This window comes from Gymnoscopelus microlampas, assembly GCF_963454915.1.
Source record: "Gymnoscopelus microlampas genome assembly, chromosome: 7".
Taxonomy (NCBI): Eukaryota; Metazoa; Chordata; class Actinopteri; order Myctophiformes; family Myctophidae; genus Gymnoscopelus; species Gymnoscopelus microlampas.
In genome coordinates this window covers 44401247-44418746 of record NC_139944.1, presented here as the reverse complement: position 1 = coordinate 44418746, position 17500 = coordinate 44401247, and the positions used below count along the sequence as shown (strand labels likewise).

General features: G+C 43.7%; 1 protein-coding gene across 2 annotated transcripts in view; it reads left to right on the top strand.

The window, feature by feature from the left end:
- Positions 1-17500, top strand: part of il17rd (interleukin 17 receptor D) — a 29902-nt gene that overhangs the window by 11479 nt on the left and 923 nt on the right. Inside the window, exons 2-16 of one of the 2 annotated variants that reach the window (XM_084061635.1) lie at positions 2664-2724; positions 5559-5681; positions 7749-7867; positions 8496-8616; positions 8896-8940; positions 9043-9194; positions 9751-9816; positions 11096-11150; positions 11456-11566; positions 11700-11884; positions 13130-13245; positions 14448-14699; positions 14913-15434; positions 15596-15876; positions 16027-17500. The exon at positions 16027-17500 is cut by the window's right edge and continues 923 nt beyond it. In XM_084061635.1, coding sequence (XP_083917761.1) covers positions 2664-2724; positions 5559-5681; positions 7749-7867; positions 8496-8616; positions 8896-8940; positions 9043-9194; positions 9751-9816; positions 11096-11150; positions 11456-11566; positions 11700-11884; positions 13130-13245; positions 14448-14699; positions 14913-15434; positions 15596-15876; positions 16027-16151 — 2334 coding nt within the window. In that variant the 3' untranslated portion in view covers positions 16152-17500. Of the gene's footprint in view, positions 1-2663; positions 2725-5558; positions 5682-7748; positions 7868-8495; positions 8617-8895; positions 8941-9042; positions 9195-9750; positions 9817-11095; positions 11151-11455; positions 11567-11699; positions 11885-13129; positions 13246-14447; positions 14700-14912; positions 15435-15592; positions 15877-16026 lie in introns of both variants that reach the window. The other variant, XM_084061636.1, reaches the window with a different exon arrangement.

The window sequence follows — 17500 nt, the reverse complement described above, 5'->3', positions numbered from 1 at the left end:
ATTGTGTTTCAGTTTAAACTTGAGTTTTTTACTTGGTCTGCTCTTGTTTCCCTCTACACCATACCTCTTTGCCAAAAGCGCTGCGAGTCATTGTGAGCTTGTAGATCTGCTATTTTTGGCTAAAGTTCTCCTCAGAAAAGGGATGCTATAGGGTCCAAGTGGTTAATGTTAAAAGACTATATGTCACACAAAGATTTGGCGGCCCCCCTGTAGTAACTCTGAGGATCCCTAGGGGTCCCGGACCCCCTGTTGAAGACAGGGGGTCTTCAACAGATTTATTCTAGAGATTTATTCAAAATATGTGACTGGTGTAAATGCACATGCTTCAAATGATAAATTAATTGTATGTGTGTGCGCATGTGGGCGTGTTGTGCTTATTAGCAGGCGCTTACTTTGACTCGCCGCTCTCTCTCAAACACACACACGCACACACACACACACACACACACACACACACCCTCCAGCCTTGTTTCAGAGGTGTGAGCCGAACTGCTATAAAACTCTCTCTGTCTCTCTCTCAAGCACGCACGCAATGCACGCACGCACGCACACACACACACACACACACACACACACACACACACACACACACACACACACACACACACACACACAACACACACACACACACACACACACACACACACACACACACACACAGCAACATGAAAACATGCTCACACACTCCAGGGCCATAAATGCAGACCTTTGGGGCCCCTGACACATGCAGGACAACAACCACAGCACACATATACACAACTATGCAACACACACTCACACATTTACCGTTTGTTCTCTTGATTGGTTTCAGGTGTGTGTTCCTAAACTCAACCAGAGAACAACTCTTTGATCGTAGGCTAGTCGGTCGGTCAGTCAGTCAGTCAGTCCTGTTCAGATGTGTTTTGTGTCCAGCTTGTGTGTAGATCCAGTTAGGGCAGGACAATATTGATATTATATTGATATTGTGATGAGACTAGATATTGTCAGGGATTTGGGATATTGAGACGTAAATGTCAATATATCAATATTATGATGATAATATTGCATTGTGACTGATATATTTTCTTTTACATTCTTTAAAAAAAATGCTTACAAGCTTGCATGTATAAAATGGCCTAAACCAGGAAAAGCGAGAAACATTTCGTTTTTTAGAAGAAATTATCAATACACAGCTGATCAGCATGCTGGCTCACAACACATCACAATACGTTTTGAGCTTGTAGATCAACTATTTTTGAAAAATATGTCCAAATTACTCCCTAGATCCAGTTGTGATGTATTGCTGTTCACACAATAGAACTAGAATACCTATTGAGTGACCACGTTTGATCAGTTCTCAAAATTCCACGATCAAACCCTATTTTATATCTTCTATCGTATGACACATGTCATATGGGGAAGATAGCCAATCTACAAGCTCACAACAGGTGATGTGCAACCTTTTGTGAGCTTGTACATATTTTCTCTATTTTTGACAACGACGTGCCCAAAATACGGATGCCAGGTTGAAAGTGTTTAATGTGGAGAAAATTTTGAAGAGCAATGCTCAGCGCATCTTTACCATAGAAATGCATGACAGAAAGATGCTGGCAGCTTAAAAAAACACTTTCTGTGAGCACAGCCCCTATGAATTATACCGAATGGAGACAGTAGTGAGGTTTACTTTGCATCGAATATTTATTTGACCGACATGTTTCAGCACAAGCCATTCTCAGGATGGCTTAATGTAGATGCCTTTCACCTGTAACTTAACCGGCTTTGCTTGTGCCGGAACATGTCCACCAAATAAAGATGCCAATGATCGTCTCCTATATTCAGTGTTTTTATTCAGTGTGCCGGCCTCTTTTATTGTGTTTCTATTGACTGGATCCTTTGGAGAACAGCATTGCTTATTAAAACAAACAGAGCAGACAATAGCGTGATGTGATGTTAAACATTAAACAATAAATAGAAATATCTTGTGAAAAGATTCTTTGGATAAAACTAAACGTTTTTTGTTACAGGGTTAAATTCTGATAGTAATCCTTACTATAGAGTGGTTGTTCAATAACCGTCTCTTCAGCTCTTTAAAAAACATAAAATAAATTGGCACTGAAATTCATTGCCAATTTTTGGACAGACAGACGGGTACAACGGCTACTCTGACAAACACTGACAACACTATGACTCAGACATATTGGTCAGATCGGCAGTGTGACATAGCTCACAACGTGGCGCAGCACGATGCGTTGTGAGCTTGCAGATTGGCTATTTGGTTTTTTTTGTTGCCGTTGTTAAGCCATAGGGGCCACAGCCTGAGGCTATGGCTATTTGGGGGTCCTTGCTAGCATGGAAAAGCTTGGGAACCCCTGGTGTAGGCTACTTGGCATTCACTGACTAACATTCTTCATCTCCTAGAGGGGCGAAAATGTAGTAATGGTGACATTGGAAAGAAATGCAACTAATGACTGAAAACTGAATGATACAGAAAAAATCGTTCCCATTAACAATGCATCAATTGAATTATTGTCATAACCTGAACCCAGTTAAGAGGTTTTCTGTGCAAGTAAAACTCATTCAGTCAACCGGTCAGTGAGTCGGTCACTGAGTAAACGAAACATGTCATCCAGTCTGAAGTGGAATAGTCTCACTCATTACCCCTCCCCCCCTTCCCTCTCTCTCAGGTGGTCCAGTCCAGTGTAGACGAAGCAGGACGGAGGTTAGGAGTCATCTTCAGAACTGATAGTAAGTTACATCATGTGTCTGTCTGTCTGCCTGTCTGCCTGTCTGCCTGTCTGCCTGTCTGTCTGTCTGACATTTTTTCATTAATTCAGCTAACGCTCCACCAGGTCAACTTACTTCCAATGAGTCCGAAAGCAGAATAATGTTTAGCAATAACAATGTCTGACCTTTTAGACCCCCCCCCCACACACACACACACACACACACACACACACACACACACACACACACACACACACACACACACACACACACACACACACACACACACACACACACACACACACACACACACCCCTTCCTCTCTTTTGTGTTCTTTGTTGTGTAGAAGTCAAGTTCTTCATCCTGTCTCTCTCGCTAACCTTTGTCTGTGACCATGACACGCTCTGAGCCCCCCTGTGTGCATGTGTGCTTGCTTGTGTGTGCTTGCGTGTGTGTGTGTGTGTGTGTGTGTGTGTGTATGTGCGCTTGCATGTGTGTGTGTGTGTGTATGTGCGCGTGCGTGTGTGTGTATGTAGGGGATGACACACCTCACTGACTTTCCTCCCTTCCTGGGCCTGAGAGGATGGAGGGAGGGGTGAGAGTCAGTGACTTGAAAGAGAAGAATAGAAGGAGGTGTAAGGAGAGGACATGAATGAACCACCTCCTCTCCTCTCCTCTTCTCTTCTCTTCTCTCTTGGTCTCTCGCCTAATCTCCTCCTCTCTGTTCTCTTCTTATCTTCCTCTCCTCTATCGCTCTCTCTTCTCTTCTCCTCTCCTCGCTTCCTCCTCCCATCTCCTAATTTTCCCTCCATCTTCCCTCTTCTTCTCTCCTCTTCTCCTCTGTTCCTCTCTCCTTGCCCGTCTTCCTCTCATCCTCTTTCCTCCTCCTCTCTTCCTCTCTTCTGTTCTCTCCTCTCTGCTTTCTTCTAATTCTCTCTCTTTTCTCTCACACACACATCCATCAGTCATTTAAAAAAAGAGAGTTTTCCTCCCTTGTGACATTTCTTCCTCTCCCCGGGAGAGGAAGAGGAGGAGAGGAGGACGAAGAAGAAGAAGAAGAAGAGAGAAAGGGATGCAGCCAGCCATGAACAGAGGAGGGAGGGAGGAGAAGGGAAATAAGAGAAAAGTGGGATTTACAGAGAGAAAGAGAAGGGGCGGGGTTAACGACACGACTGACTGCTTCTATCTTCCACTGAACGGAGAGAGGGATGGATAGAGGGATGTAGAAGAGGAGGGATGGAGAGGGGGAGGGGGGCGTGGGATAGGACACGAGTCAGTGCTTTTCTTCATCTCTCTTCTCTCTCTCTTCCTCACCATGAGAGAGAGAGGAGGTCAGGCTCATGGCTGATTGTCTCCAATGTTAATTTCGTTGACTGAAACTACGACGAAAAATATTTGTCGACTACCTTTTTTCACTGACGAAAACTAAATACAAACAAAGCTATGATGACTAAAACTAATGGCTAAATCTACTGAAAATTTGGTCAACGGAAAAAACTGGATTGACGGAAATGTTAGGGAGGGTCTAGCGAGATCCAGTAGAACTAAGTCATTTCATGCATGGTTGCTCGTGGGCGTCGCACTCATTAAATAGTCAATCTATAAGCTCACAAGGCATCACAGCGCAGATCGGCTATTTTTGGTACCCATCTAAGTATAAATGAAGCATTTCAACGCCATCACAGCCTGCCCAAAATACATTTTAGTCGACTAAATCAACTGTAGGTTTAGTCATCTAAAATGTTATGATACTCGGTCAACTAAAACTAGACTAAGAGAAAACATTCACTCTCTTCAAAGCTTTTTTAGGAGACAAAGAACTGAAAGAGAAAGTAAGAAGGAATCAAAATCAAAATTGACATACAAATCAGATATTACAGTTTCATCCAAACACTCTCATGTTGCCAGGGAACAAACCGAACGCCTTGGTGCCTTCCAGGTTGGCTGTTGATAAGATCATTTATTGTACTGTAGTTAGCATTGGCTAAGGTTAGGCATAGGTTAGCTATCATCCACCAGTTTATTGTAGTTTTACGTAACGATGGAAAGGGTCAGGGAGAGAGAAGCCCACAAGATAATTTATCCCATTAGGGACTAAGGGACTGGACATTATAGCCAGCCAGGTAGCTAAGCTAACAGCTGACCAAGAGACTTTATTTAGTATCCCGAGAACAGACTGTAAATGAATACATGTTGGAAGGTTCACAGCTTGATACGGTCTATATACAGATCGCAGGAAAAATAAGAAAAATCAACATGGGAAAAATATATTTTTTTATAACCCTACATTCAGAAGTCATCTTCAGAAGACAAAGAAATGCTTCAGGATGTTACTCATTCAATTAGGACTAGACAAAAACGTTAACAAGTCACAAGCGCAACATGCCTATGTATGGAGAGAGAGACCACACACCAGATTTGAAGGCCGCCTAGTGGCCTGCAAATCTAGCAAATAAAAAAGGAGTTCATATGTATTTGACACCTCTAACATACTCCATACATACCTGGTTTCAATTGAATTGACAGGAAGAGGAGTCATGGTTAAAGGAGGTCATGGCTTGCCTTCACTCTCTCTTTCTGTGTTTCTGTGTGTCTGTGTGTCTGTGTGTTTGTCTGTCTGTCTGTCTGTCTGTCTGTCTGTCTGTCTGTCTGTCTGTCTCTCTCTCTCTCTCTCTCTCTCTCTCTCTCTCTCTCTCTCTCTCTCTCTCCTGTTGCCAATGTAAGGACATTTGGCAGACTCGTATTTCTCCTCCATCTACATTCAGTTCACTTAAATATGTATACATTGTGCCTATGATACCAATTAATTCTCTCTCCCTCTCTCCTCTCTCCTCTCTCTCTTCTCTCTCTGTCAGATTGTTCAGTCATCTCTCCAGCAGGTAAACATGCCATCCATGAGGTATCCAACATGTCTTTCTCACATCTGTCCTGTTCCAGCCAGGCAGCTGTCATCGTCCACTGGTATCCTAGTCCACTAGGTATGTGTCTATATTCGTCTGACTGTCTCAAGAGTATAATTATAAACCAGCCCTCCTCGACCGCTGTTATTCTATTGAAACTGGGAAGAGAGGAAGACCACAGAAATCACCAAAAAAGTGAAAGCCTTCAAAGTTGATAGACTCTAGAATGAATCGATCTAACGCAGTGTGGGTTCAACTCCAGGTTAAATTGCTAAAAGAAACAAAGGGTAATGAATACATTTTAGTTGTGTGGTTAAGGTAAGGTTGTGCTCATGATGTCCCAGGTTAAGTTTAGTCACGTATTTGTTGTGGTTACCGTTAACCTTTGTCTTACCTTAACCACACAAAACATATGCATATGGGTTTGGTGTAGTTGAGGTAAGTCATGGGTTTGGTGCTGTTACGGTACATTACGTGTTTTTATGTGGTTATGGTAAAGTTTTGTCCCACACAAAGTGTGGTGAAGGCAAGTTATCATGGTTTTGGTGTGGTTACGGTAAGTTATCATGGTTTTGGTGTGGTTACGGTAAGTTATCATGGTTTTGGTGGGTGTGGTTAAGGTAAGTTATCATGGGTTTGGTGTGGTTACGGTTAAGATAAGGATGTGGGAGTGTTTTGACCCCGTAATAGTAGTGTGATGTACATACTACTACTGTGCACCATATCCATCCATAGAGTCAAAGTTTAAAGATCAGCAGGATTACCCGGGCCTGAAGGCTGTTTCTGTTTGTGCGCGTGCGTGTGTGTGTAAAGTATAAAGTGTCACAGGTTTTTTGGATCCTTCCTTCCTCTGCTCTTTTACTAAAATGTAAGATGAACCTCTCGCCCCCCTCTCTCACTCTTAAGTCGGTATAATACAAGCTGTCCTCTGTGTGACTGTCATTGAAAGAGAGACCGAGTGATATGTATATGTACGTATATATGTATAGATAGATATAGATATAGATATGTAGATAGATAGAGAGAGAGCGTGTCCAAAGAGGAGAAGAGGGCAACAGATGAAGAGCCAAAGTGAATGAGAGAGAGAGGCAGAGAGAGACAGAAAGAGACTGTTCTGTGGTATTTGATCAATCTGACTCCATACAGACAGAAAAACCAGTTCTACGGCTTTCTCTCCCTCGTCTCCCTGTCGTTCGTTCTCTCTCTTTTCTCTCTCTCTCCTCCTCCCCCCTTTTCCCCTCACCTCTTTATCTCTCATCCTTTCTTTCTCATCTGACCCCAACACCCCCCTTCTCTTCCTCACCTTCTCTCTCTGTGATGTAGTGATGGTATCGGAGAAGTTAGTAGAGGTATAGAATTTCATATATCCTTCATCTTCCCTCACTCCCCGCGCAAATAATAGGAAACATTCCTGTGTGCGTGCGTGTGTGTGTGTGTGTGTGTGTGTGTGTGTGTGTGTGTGTGTGTGTGTGTGTGTGTGTGTGTGTGTGTGTGTGTGTGTGTGTGTGTGTGTGTGTGTGTGTGTGTGGACTATAATTATAAGGTAGAGATGAGTTTGAACTCTTTCAGGGGCAAAGGAAGAGCAGAGAATAGAGGACACTGAGGGAGGGAGGGGAAGAGGGGTGGATAAGGGGAAATGGAAGAGAGGAGAAGAGAAGAAAATGTTGGCTTGGCCCTTCTGTTAGCTAGCTTTAAATAGTTAGCTTCAAAGAGTTAGCGTAACCACCTAAACCCTATTAAATCTCGTTGTAGGCTGTCATATAGGCACAGAAAATAGCCAATCTACCAGCTCACAGCGCCTCACACTGTGCACGTTGGGTCACATTGTAGACACAACTTGTAGATCTGCTATGTTTGCCGAATGTTCACCTAGTTTTTCCCAATGTTCATACATTTTTCCAGAACGATCGCCTATTATGAATGGGGATGCTAATGCTAGGGTTAATGTGGTTAACTAGGTTAGGTTTGGCCCATATTATGGGTGCCAGTTGAACACGTGCACTTGCAACCAATAAATCCGTCTCAATAAAGCAACGAATGAATGCATGTAAAATATTGAAGGTCATTCTGATGTTACACGTTGCTAAAGAACCTAAGAACATAGCCTATATGAATGAAACCTCTCTCTTTTTGTCTCTCTGTCAGGTATAGAGCACGTGAAGGGTTTCAGAGTCTATTTGGAAGACAAGAATCCAGAAGGTAAACAGTGTCAGCACCTCGTCCTCAAAGACCCACGACAACTCAACTTTTCTTACAGAAACACTGTGAGTACATGGCTAATATATCATACATACTGTACTTAGACAATAGAGACTATGAGTACAGACACAGTAAAACTATAGAGTTGATATCAATACAGATACAGTAAGGTCATAGTTAATGTCAGTACAAGATGTTTATGTGGCTGTTTAGATTAGAAGCTGAGCGAGCAGTCTGCTCTTCTCAGGTCTGCTGTTTGAGACACACGCATGCGTTTTGCACTGACAAAAATACAGCAGCAAACAACGCCCAGATCATTTTCATTGGCTACACTGTCCTCCCTTTGGCTGGGTGGAAGTGATGTGCGCCCGCTTGCAGCCAGTCTTTTTTTACATTATGTAGCTAGCTAGCCCGCTAATGCTAGCTAGATAATGTACTTGTAATTGTTAACTAAGCACTTTGTGCAGTTTCAAAACTGGTGACAACCTATTCCGTCCACCATGGCTTGGCAAAACGTCAAATCACGCAAGGACATCATCGGCTGCTCGCCCGGGCCCCTGCCTTTGTCAAGAGATGTAAAAAAAATCACAGCCATTGAGGGAGTGGGTTGCTGCATCAGTGCGAAAAGAATACACGCATTTGAGATGGACAGTTGAGACAGACTACTTGATAATTGTTTGTTTGTTTGTTTAGAAGCTGAGCAGTCAGCTGTTCTCAGGTCTGCTCTTTGACACAGACTACATGGTCCGCGTCGTTCCTTTTCCAACCTTCATGAACGACAGTTTCTTTCCTCCGTCGTTCCTCAGAACAAACTGTAAGTCTAAGAATACACTGACTGAATGGTTTATTGACTGGTGATGGATTGAGTTCAGCTATACTTTGTCTTGTTTTGGTATAAAAGTGAATATTTGACATTTTTATTCTAAATACATGTGATATGGGAGATTGCCTAGTCATGATTTATTCACTGATGGTCCATACAATACTGTTCTAACCGTGTGTGTGTGTGTGTGTGTGTGTGTGTGTGTGTGTGTGTGTGTGTGTGTGTGTGTGTGTGTGTGTGTGTGTGTGTGTGTGCTTGTATGTGCTACAGCTTGTGAGGTACTGCTGGGGCCAGACAACGTTGTGTGTAAACCATGTAAGAAATTAAACAAACTTATAAACACACAGAAACATGAATACATACATGAATGAAATAGTTGTGCTGACAAACAATTCTTGTGTGTGTGTGTGTATGTAGTCTGGAGGCCCAGGAGTCTGAATGTGTCTCAGTTGGGTTCCAGCTTACATGTGATGTTTGACCACGCCCCTACGACCTTTGGCGTCTCCATCTACTTCCTGTTTTACAAACTCAGACAGGAAGCGGTCTTCAGAGCCCAGCCCTGTAAACCGGTCAGACACTTTTTCATTACTTCGCTCACCTTATTCTTTCTCTACCTCTTTCCTTTATGTTGTAATATTCTTTCCATTTTATTCCATTTGTTGTGTGTGTGTGGGTGTTGGTTTAGTTGTCTTCCTCTGCCTGCCTCAGGCCGTGTTCACACATAGCGTTTTCTCAGTGGAGAAAACACTGCATGGAGAGCATTTTGTGCTGATTTAAAAAATGTAATAAACGGCCCACACACTTTGCAACAGGCTCCCTCATAAGCAGCATTTTATTTGTTGTAATGGTCAGTTGATATAATCCGATTAATGCCACATGAACTTATCTGAAAAAGTTCAGATGTTTTCAACTTTTGAAAGCACTCCACTCTTGCTGCTGAATCCCATAGGATTCTACGGTATATACAAACATACAATACAATAAAAAGGGTGGTGGCATTTGGGTGAAAATGCTATTTGTGAACATGCCCTCACTATGTATTTGTGGTTGTTTTTATTGTTCAGGAGTTGAACTTGTTCAGAACCACCACATGCCCTCACTATGTATTTGTGGTTGTTTTTAAAGGAGTTGAACTTGTACAGAACCACCTGTGTTCTACAGGACGTGTCTCCAGGGACCTATGCTATTGAGGTACAAACACCCCCCCAAATAGGACTACTGACCACTAACTATACTGACTACTAGTAGCAACTAACTACTAACAACACTAACTAGTTATTACTATAGTTTATTAACCCATTAAAACCGGGAAAGCATCAGATATACAAGCTCATTTGTGCAAATCTTTGAATATATATATATTTTTAAAGCAACATTTTTAAACTCTAATCTTTGCTTCTGGGCGTCCCTGGATCCAAATATTTTGAGATGGTGATCTGCGGCCAAATACATACAATTTGGGGGTCCTTGACATGAAAAAGTTTGAGTAACACTGATATAGCAGCATGTCTTTCAGAAAACTGTTAGGATTTAGAAGACATATGTAGAATCGGTCTTAATGGGTTAATGTTGGGCCTCTATAGATATTACATGTAGTTTACATGTAGTTTTTCAGTGCCCTGGTAATATACCAGGGGTCCAGGGCACTGAAAAATACCTACCAACCTACTGCCTAGTGCAAATATGTCATTCTGATTGGTTGAGACATGTCACATGGGGGGTACATTAATTCTCTACGACCGAGCTAATGAGAGCAGATTAAAGGGGTCTGGAATGCTGTACAATGTACTTCTAATTCATGGAAGTTATCCGGCTTGGTATTGGTGACACCTGGTGACATAATACTATGGCTGTAATGATGCATCATGAGACAGTTAATCATTGATACAATTATGTGACAATTCAAATCGGTGAATTGAAAAATGATGATTCACGAATCTGTCCCTGCCGGGACGTAACTTGAGTGGCGCTGAGTTGGCCTAAGCGGACTTCGCGATGTTCGGCACGGTGAATCACTCTCCTAACGGCTCGCTCGGCGGTGCCTCTCACGGCTCAAGTCCGCTTCAGACGGCATGCCTCTGTCGTTTGATTTTTTTTTTGCCTAAGTACTTCCTAACTCAATTTTAGGGGCTGTAGTCTGTACTCACCAAGCGGGCAGAGTGTTCCGTGCCAAGCGGGCCGTGTGTTCCGCCGCTGGGGCCGAGTGTTCCATGAAAAAAATGTGGGCGACCAGGTTTTTGGGTGACCGTTACGGTTACCCTTCTTGCTTGTTGACTATTTAGACGCTAGATGCTACTTGGTATGTTGTTCACTTGTTGACTTGGCGCTTACGCCAAACTTGCATTTTAAAAGTCGTTCTGGAAAACGGATATGTTGACCATAGCAGTGTAGATAGCAAACCTATTTAACCCCCCCCCCCCTCTCTCTCTCTCTCTCTCTCTCTCTCTCTCTCTCTCTCTCTCTCTCTCAGCTGAGAGATGACAATAACATCACCAGGAGACAAACTCAGTACCACGTCAGCCAAGGTGAGACACGCATACATGCACACACATATGCACAGATGTGTGTTAGTCTGTCTCATTTGCTGGGTATGTCAGTTTTAAGTGCGTTTGATTTTGTGTGCTTTATACAGTCCAAACATCTGTGCTTTATACCACAGTTAGTTTTGCACTCCAATATATTTCCCTTGGGTTTGTAACAGTAGTTATCCAAATGCGTGTGTTAGTTTAAGCCAGACTAAAGCCTAATGTATGCTTCATTGTGCTTAAAAAATGCGACCAAGTCTCCTGGGTGCTTTTTGTTCCAACCATGTGTTTGTGTTGTGTTCCAGTCCACTCCCCCTGGGCGGGGCCTATCAGGGCCATGGCTATCACTGTTCCTCTGGTCCTCATGTCTGCCTTCGCTACGCTCTTTACCGTCATGTGTCGCAAGAAACAACAAGGTAACATAAATTGATAGATTTATGTTACAAGATGAGATAGATTTACAAGATGAGACTTTACTCATCTTGTGTTAAATGACTTAACCTTTGGTTAATGTTTGCTCTTCTCGCCTTACGCTTCCCTTCTCTTTAGAAAACATCTACAGCCAATTGGACGAGGAGAGCAGCGAGTCGTCCAGTCACAGCGCAGTGTTGGGGGCGGAGCGTCCATGGCCCCGCCCCAAAGTGATGGTGTGTTACTCCAACAGAGACGGACCCAAACACACAGCTGTCATCCAGAGCTTTGCCTACTTCCTACAAGACTTCTGTGGCTGTGAGGTCAGAAGAGTGTGTTTGTTAGTCAGTGTGTGTTGAGCGTGTCAGTCAGTCAGTGTGTGTCTATCAATCTGTGTGTGTGTGTGTGTGTGTGTGTGTGTGTGTGCCTGAGAATGGCGGCACGGAAGCGCCGGTGAACGGCACTGTTGTTTTTGTAACATCTAACAACCACACCCGTTGTAACTACCACTGTCAATGTAGTAGGTGCAGTGGATGCATTTGCAACTTATATGGACTATGTAGCTTGCATTCAAGAAGTCACTACTCACCGGTGGAATCTACCAACAGCCGATGCTACCTGACGGCCCCTCCCACGAACAGCTACCGGGAAGAGAGACCTGGCGGCCTTCCAGCGGTATGTCCGTCTGCTGTCGGAATAGCAATGGGTGCACTTCCAGGCACATGAGAACAACTGCAGAGAGAGTTTTAACACCAAGCCGCAGTGCAAGACTAAGAACTTTGTTTCCTCTGGTGGTCCAGCCTAGGACCCAGCCACGGACTGGTTGCTGGAGGGTTTTGACAACTTGGGATGCCCAAAGACGAGGCAGAAAGGCCGGCAAAGTATTGTGCTGTCTCTGCTGTAATTGGCGGCCGTCATATATGGCGGAAACGCCGCTACTTGTGCCCATGGAGTGCTGAGTGACATGCGTGTTGTATCATAAGGGCATATTTATGAGTTTGTGAATGTAACCTTTACTGCACCTATAATATTTGTGTCCTTGTATGCTCTCCCTTGTGTGGACGTCAATAAATTGTTAAACTGTGTGTGTGTGTGTGTGTGTGTGTGTGTGTGTGTGTGTGTGTGTGTGTGTGTGTGTGTGTGTGTGTGTGTGTGTGTGTGTGTGTGTGTGTGTGTGTGTGCACGTGTGCACGAGTGTTTTCTTGTTAGGACAATTGAAATGTGACTCTCTGACACCATCTACTGGTTTTGTTGTGTGTGTGTGTGTGTGTGTGTGTGGGCGTGCATGCATGTCTTTAATGTGACTTTGGTGATATTACATTACATATAATTTGGTATCTCCTAATGGGGCGGCTAGATTAGCTTGATTGACTACTACATTGTTGTAGGTTGTATGGCTTGTTGAATATGTAAATGTATGTTTATAGATATAAAGAATTAAATCATCAGGTTGTGTTGGACTTGTGGGAACATTTGGAGAAGTAGATGTAGCAGATACATGTATTAATCAATAGATTTGAAGAGGTATAGAAAGATATGTATGCGTAATAATTGTGTTCTATCATCAGGTTGTGTTAGACTTGTGGGAACATCTGGAGATGTGTAAAGAAGGCCAGATGTCTTGGCTCAGCAGAAGGCTGGACGAGTCCAACTACATCATCACTGTCTGTTCTAAAGGACTACGGTATGTGCAGCTCTATTCTCACTACTCTCTCTCTTGTTCTGCATCAGACGGGATGATTGTATAGGGCAGGGGTCTATCTATCTGCCACAATTCTACTGACATCTCTGGTGTCATTACATAAGCTCTTATTTATTGTTTTGGAATTATGACCATCCGTTTAGAGTAATGTTTCTCAACGGTGGCGTTCAGAAAACATTGGGGGCACTGGAAGCAATATTTTTTTAATAGGGTGGCATTGAGGTGCTGTTTGGGTGCCCTTAAGGGACCTGGATATTGGATAGGGGGGCACTGGCCCAAAATAGTTTGAGAAGAATCACTGAACTAAACTAATATTTAGTATGTTTCCTACCTGAAGTGTGACCTGTACACACATGCTAATTTTTCAAAATTAGCAGTACCACTCAGCCTGTGTCTTGGGGAAGGTCATGTACAGTATGTTTATGGAGGATACATCCATCCGACTTGACACACTAATGACATGTACAAGTCGCTCACCACCACAATGGTCTGGTCTTTAATTAACACCAGAGGCGCTCCACCACCTGTTTCGTCAAATCACTCTGCCACCATCATCGGGACAAAGATGTTTGTATTTGCTAAGGGACCTGGATATTGGATAGGGGCTGCTGGCCCATACAAAGTTGAGAACCACTGGTTTAGAGCTTATGCTCACACGTTGGCTCTAAAATGTGAGTTTTTTTCTTATTTCTCCCCTATACTTAAATTGCCAGACCTCCCACAATTATACTACAGAGACATGCTACACCTTAAGAGATTAAGAGATTTATGTCTTCAACTCTGTGTGTGTCTGTGTTCATGCCTCTGCCAGTAGGCCGAGGAAGACACTCCCAGAATAGTTTACTTGCCCCGGGCATACTTAAATGTCAGACCCTGAGCACTGACAGCAACCGAACACACACACACTCTCACACACACACACACACACACACACACACACACACACACACACACACACACACACAGCATCCTGCTTGCCTTTCGTGGCTGTAAATAAAACGTATTCTCCCCCATTAAAGCAATGCGCAGACAGAAGAGCAACCTACGACTTCTGTTCAGGCAACCACACTTTACTATTCATCATAATGTTCTAGTTCTGTTGTACAGTATAAGCACCTCTATTCTATCTATTCTTATTTATCAATTCATGTTCGTGTTTCTGTATTGTTCTCTGACTCTTCCAGTTACTACGTTGAGAAGAAGAATCGTCGGGGGAAGACGCCAGTAAGTCGTCGCAGCAACTCCAGCAGCGTCTCTCCGAGCGGTGGATTGGGAAATGACCAGTTCATTGTCGCAGTGGCAATGATTGCAGAGAAGCTGCGATTGGCCAAGCAAAGTGAAGGGGGCGGGTCCCAGGAACTGAGTCGCTACATGGCGGTTTACTTTGATTACTCCACAGAGAACGATGTTCCTACAGTACTCAGCCTGGCAACCAGGTAGTTATTACAATAATGAATAATGATTAAGGCTACTACTAATGCCATTACTATGACAATATTATTGAAGTTGATTGGTCACTAGTACTAGTATTATTACTATAACAACTATTAATAGTACAACTTGTACTATTACTACTACTGCCACCACTACTATACTACTATCACTAGTGCTATTACTTCTCCTAATAATGCCTGTTTTCATCTCTTTAGGTTTAAATTAATGGACCAGTTGCCCCAGTTGTTCAGTCGTCTCCACTCCAGTCAGACCAGTTTGTCAGACAGGGAGTCCCAGCCGGTCAACGTCTCCAGGAGAAACTACTTCAGGAGCCGATCAGGGCGATCTCTGTACGTCTCCATATGTAACATGCACCAGCACATCGCACACAACCCGGACTGGTTCAACAAACACACTCCCCCTGCAGAAGGAGGGCCCTCTACCTCCTCTTCTTTACCTCCTTCACCACAAACCCCAGACGCTCCTCCAAAACCCACCTCCTCATCCTCTTCATCTCCTGCTAAGGAGAGGTTGGAGTCTGGGCTGGTGTTGAACGAGGTGGTGGTGAGGAGTGCGTCACTGGGAGGAGATGGAGGAGCGTTGAGGAAAAACGCTCTCCTCCTGACCCCAGGGTCGAGCACTGGTGTCGGCCTGGGCACCAGTCGGAGCTGCGGTGGTGAATGTCCAAGTCCCAGCATGCCTCACTGCTCTACGTCTGCACCTGCAGCCAGTTCAAGGTAATCATGTTTTTCATTAATTGTTTTATTATTTAGGGTTAGTTAAAATTGGTCATCTTTGAGCAAATTCTTTATATCGTACTTTTTCAAAAATATTCCAATATAATATAAATATCTCATCCTATTAGCCTGAATATTCCTTGTTGTTCTGATCCTAGAAGGTCCAGTCCTGGGTTTGCGTTCAGAGAATCCTCCTCCTCGGCTCCCTCCATCCAGGATGCAGTCTGTGGCTCCTCCCTCCGCCCCTCCCCACCTCCACCCCATCTCCAATCAGAAGGAGACCCCTCCTCCCCTACAGAGGCCCCTCCCCCCAGGGACTCGGGGATATATGATTCATCGGTGCCTTCCTCCGAGTTGTCCATTCCCTTGATGGAGGGGCTGTCCCATGACCAGGCTGACTCCTCCTCCTTGGCCGACAGCGAATCGTCTTCCTCTGGCCTGGGTAAGGCTGAATGCTGTTTGGTTGTATAGTGCTTCTACAACTTACAGTATGTACAGTTTCTCAAAGAGATACATATAAACCAATGGAACATCAGTGAGGCTAAAACTGTGTATATGTTTCTGTGTGTGTGTTTGTTTGTCTGTCTGTTAGGAGATGAGGAACCCCCTGCTGTTGGTTCACTGCACTGCGGTGCGGCCACTGTGTGTAAAGTTGAACTGCATCACCAGCTCCCCCTACAACACGGAGACAGACTTACACCTGTGGCAACACTGTAACACACACACACACACACACACACACACACACACACACACACACACACACACACACACACACACACACACACACACACACACACACACACCCCTACCTACAGCTCTTGAGCAACGCCATGAACAGACATTGATGTCTCTGGATGATTGGATGGGAAACTGTGTCTAGGAAGTGGAATCATTGTTTTGGAGTGGTTGTTATTCAGTCGTCAAGGAAACAGGACATGAAGACTAATAAATGTGCTCATTAAAGCACGTGGCAAGGTTGTCTGCTGCACACTGTCAAGCCCTCTTTTGGCCAATGGGCATGGAAAGTTGATCAGTAATTTCTTGGCCCAGGACCAACCTTTCCACCAAGGTTTGTGCAAAACCAAGGATAACTGCTTGAGATATCCTGCTAATAGTCAGACAAACAAAACATTACCTCCTTGGTGGTGGTAAACAGTGTGGTGTATGGTACACAGTTACGGACATTGATCACTGTGTTCCAGTATACTAGTTCCATGTAATGTTTTTGAAGTGGTGATGTCCTCAAACTCCCATAACGAAACGGTCTGCTATGCTCTGCTGGAGGATGCCACCATGTGGAACACAAAGGAAAGACACACACACACACACACACACACACACACACACACACACACACACACACACACACACACACACACACACACACACACACACACACACACACACACACACACCAAAGACTGACTGACTGTGTGGGTTATATGGTACAGGATGACTGGCTCATTGGTTTGTATTCTGTAACTATTTCCTTCTATCCATCCTTCCTCCCTCCCTCCTTTCCTTTGTCCCTACATACTAAGTGTATTAGGTGGGCATTGTTCATATTTTTTTTTACTCCTGTAAGTTAATTTATTACTGATGAAACATGATGTACTGAAACATGAGGCTTAGCAACAGTAGTGAAAACGACCGTGCAGTGAAGCACTTTGATTGTGAGCATGGTATATGTTTCCAGCAACAACACAACACAGAGTGAGACATAAAAGCAATTCCCAGGCAACTTATTGGGCAATGTTGGGCATCAGAGTTGACCAACACGCTGCCCAGTAAGACCAGAGAGATACACTGGTAACAGACAGATTAACTGAGCATAACGGTGGTGTAAGTGACATTTTCTTGTTAAAATAAGTGTTAACCAGCTCTATATTCCGATTCTAACAGCAATTATTGCTGAATGAATTTTCTGTTCACAAAACATTTGGAGAGATTGGGAACAAACACCAACACCATAGCAATGACTACTATTGGAATATAGAGCTTTAACTAAAAAAGAAAAATGACAAATACAGAAGAAGCTTACTGTCATTTTTTAAAAGAGCTTA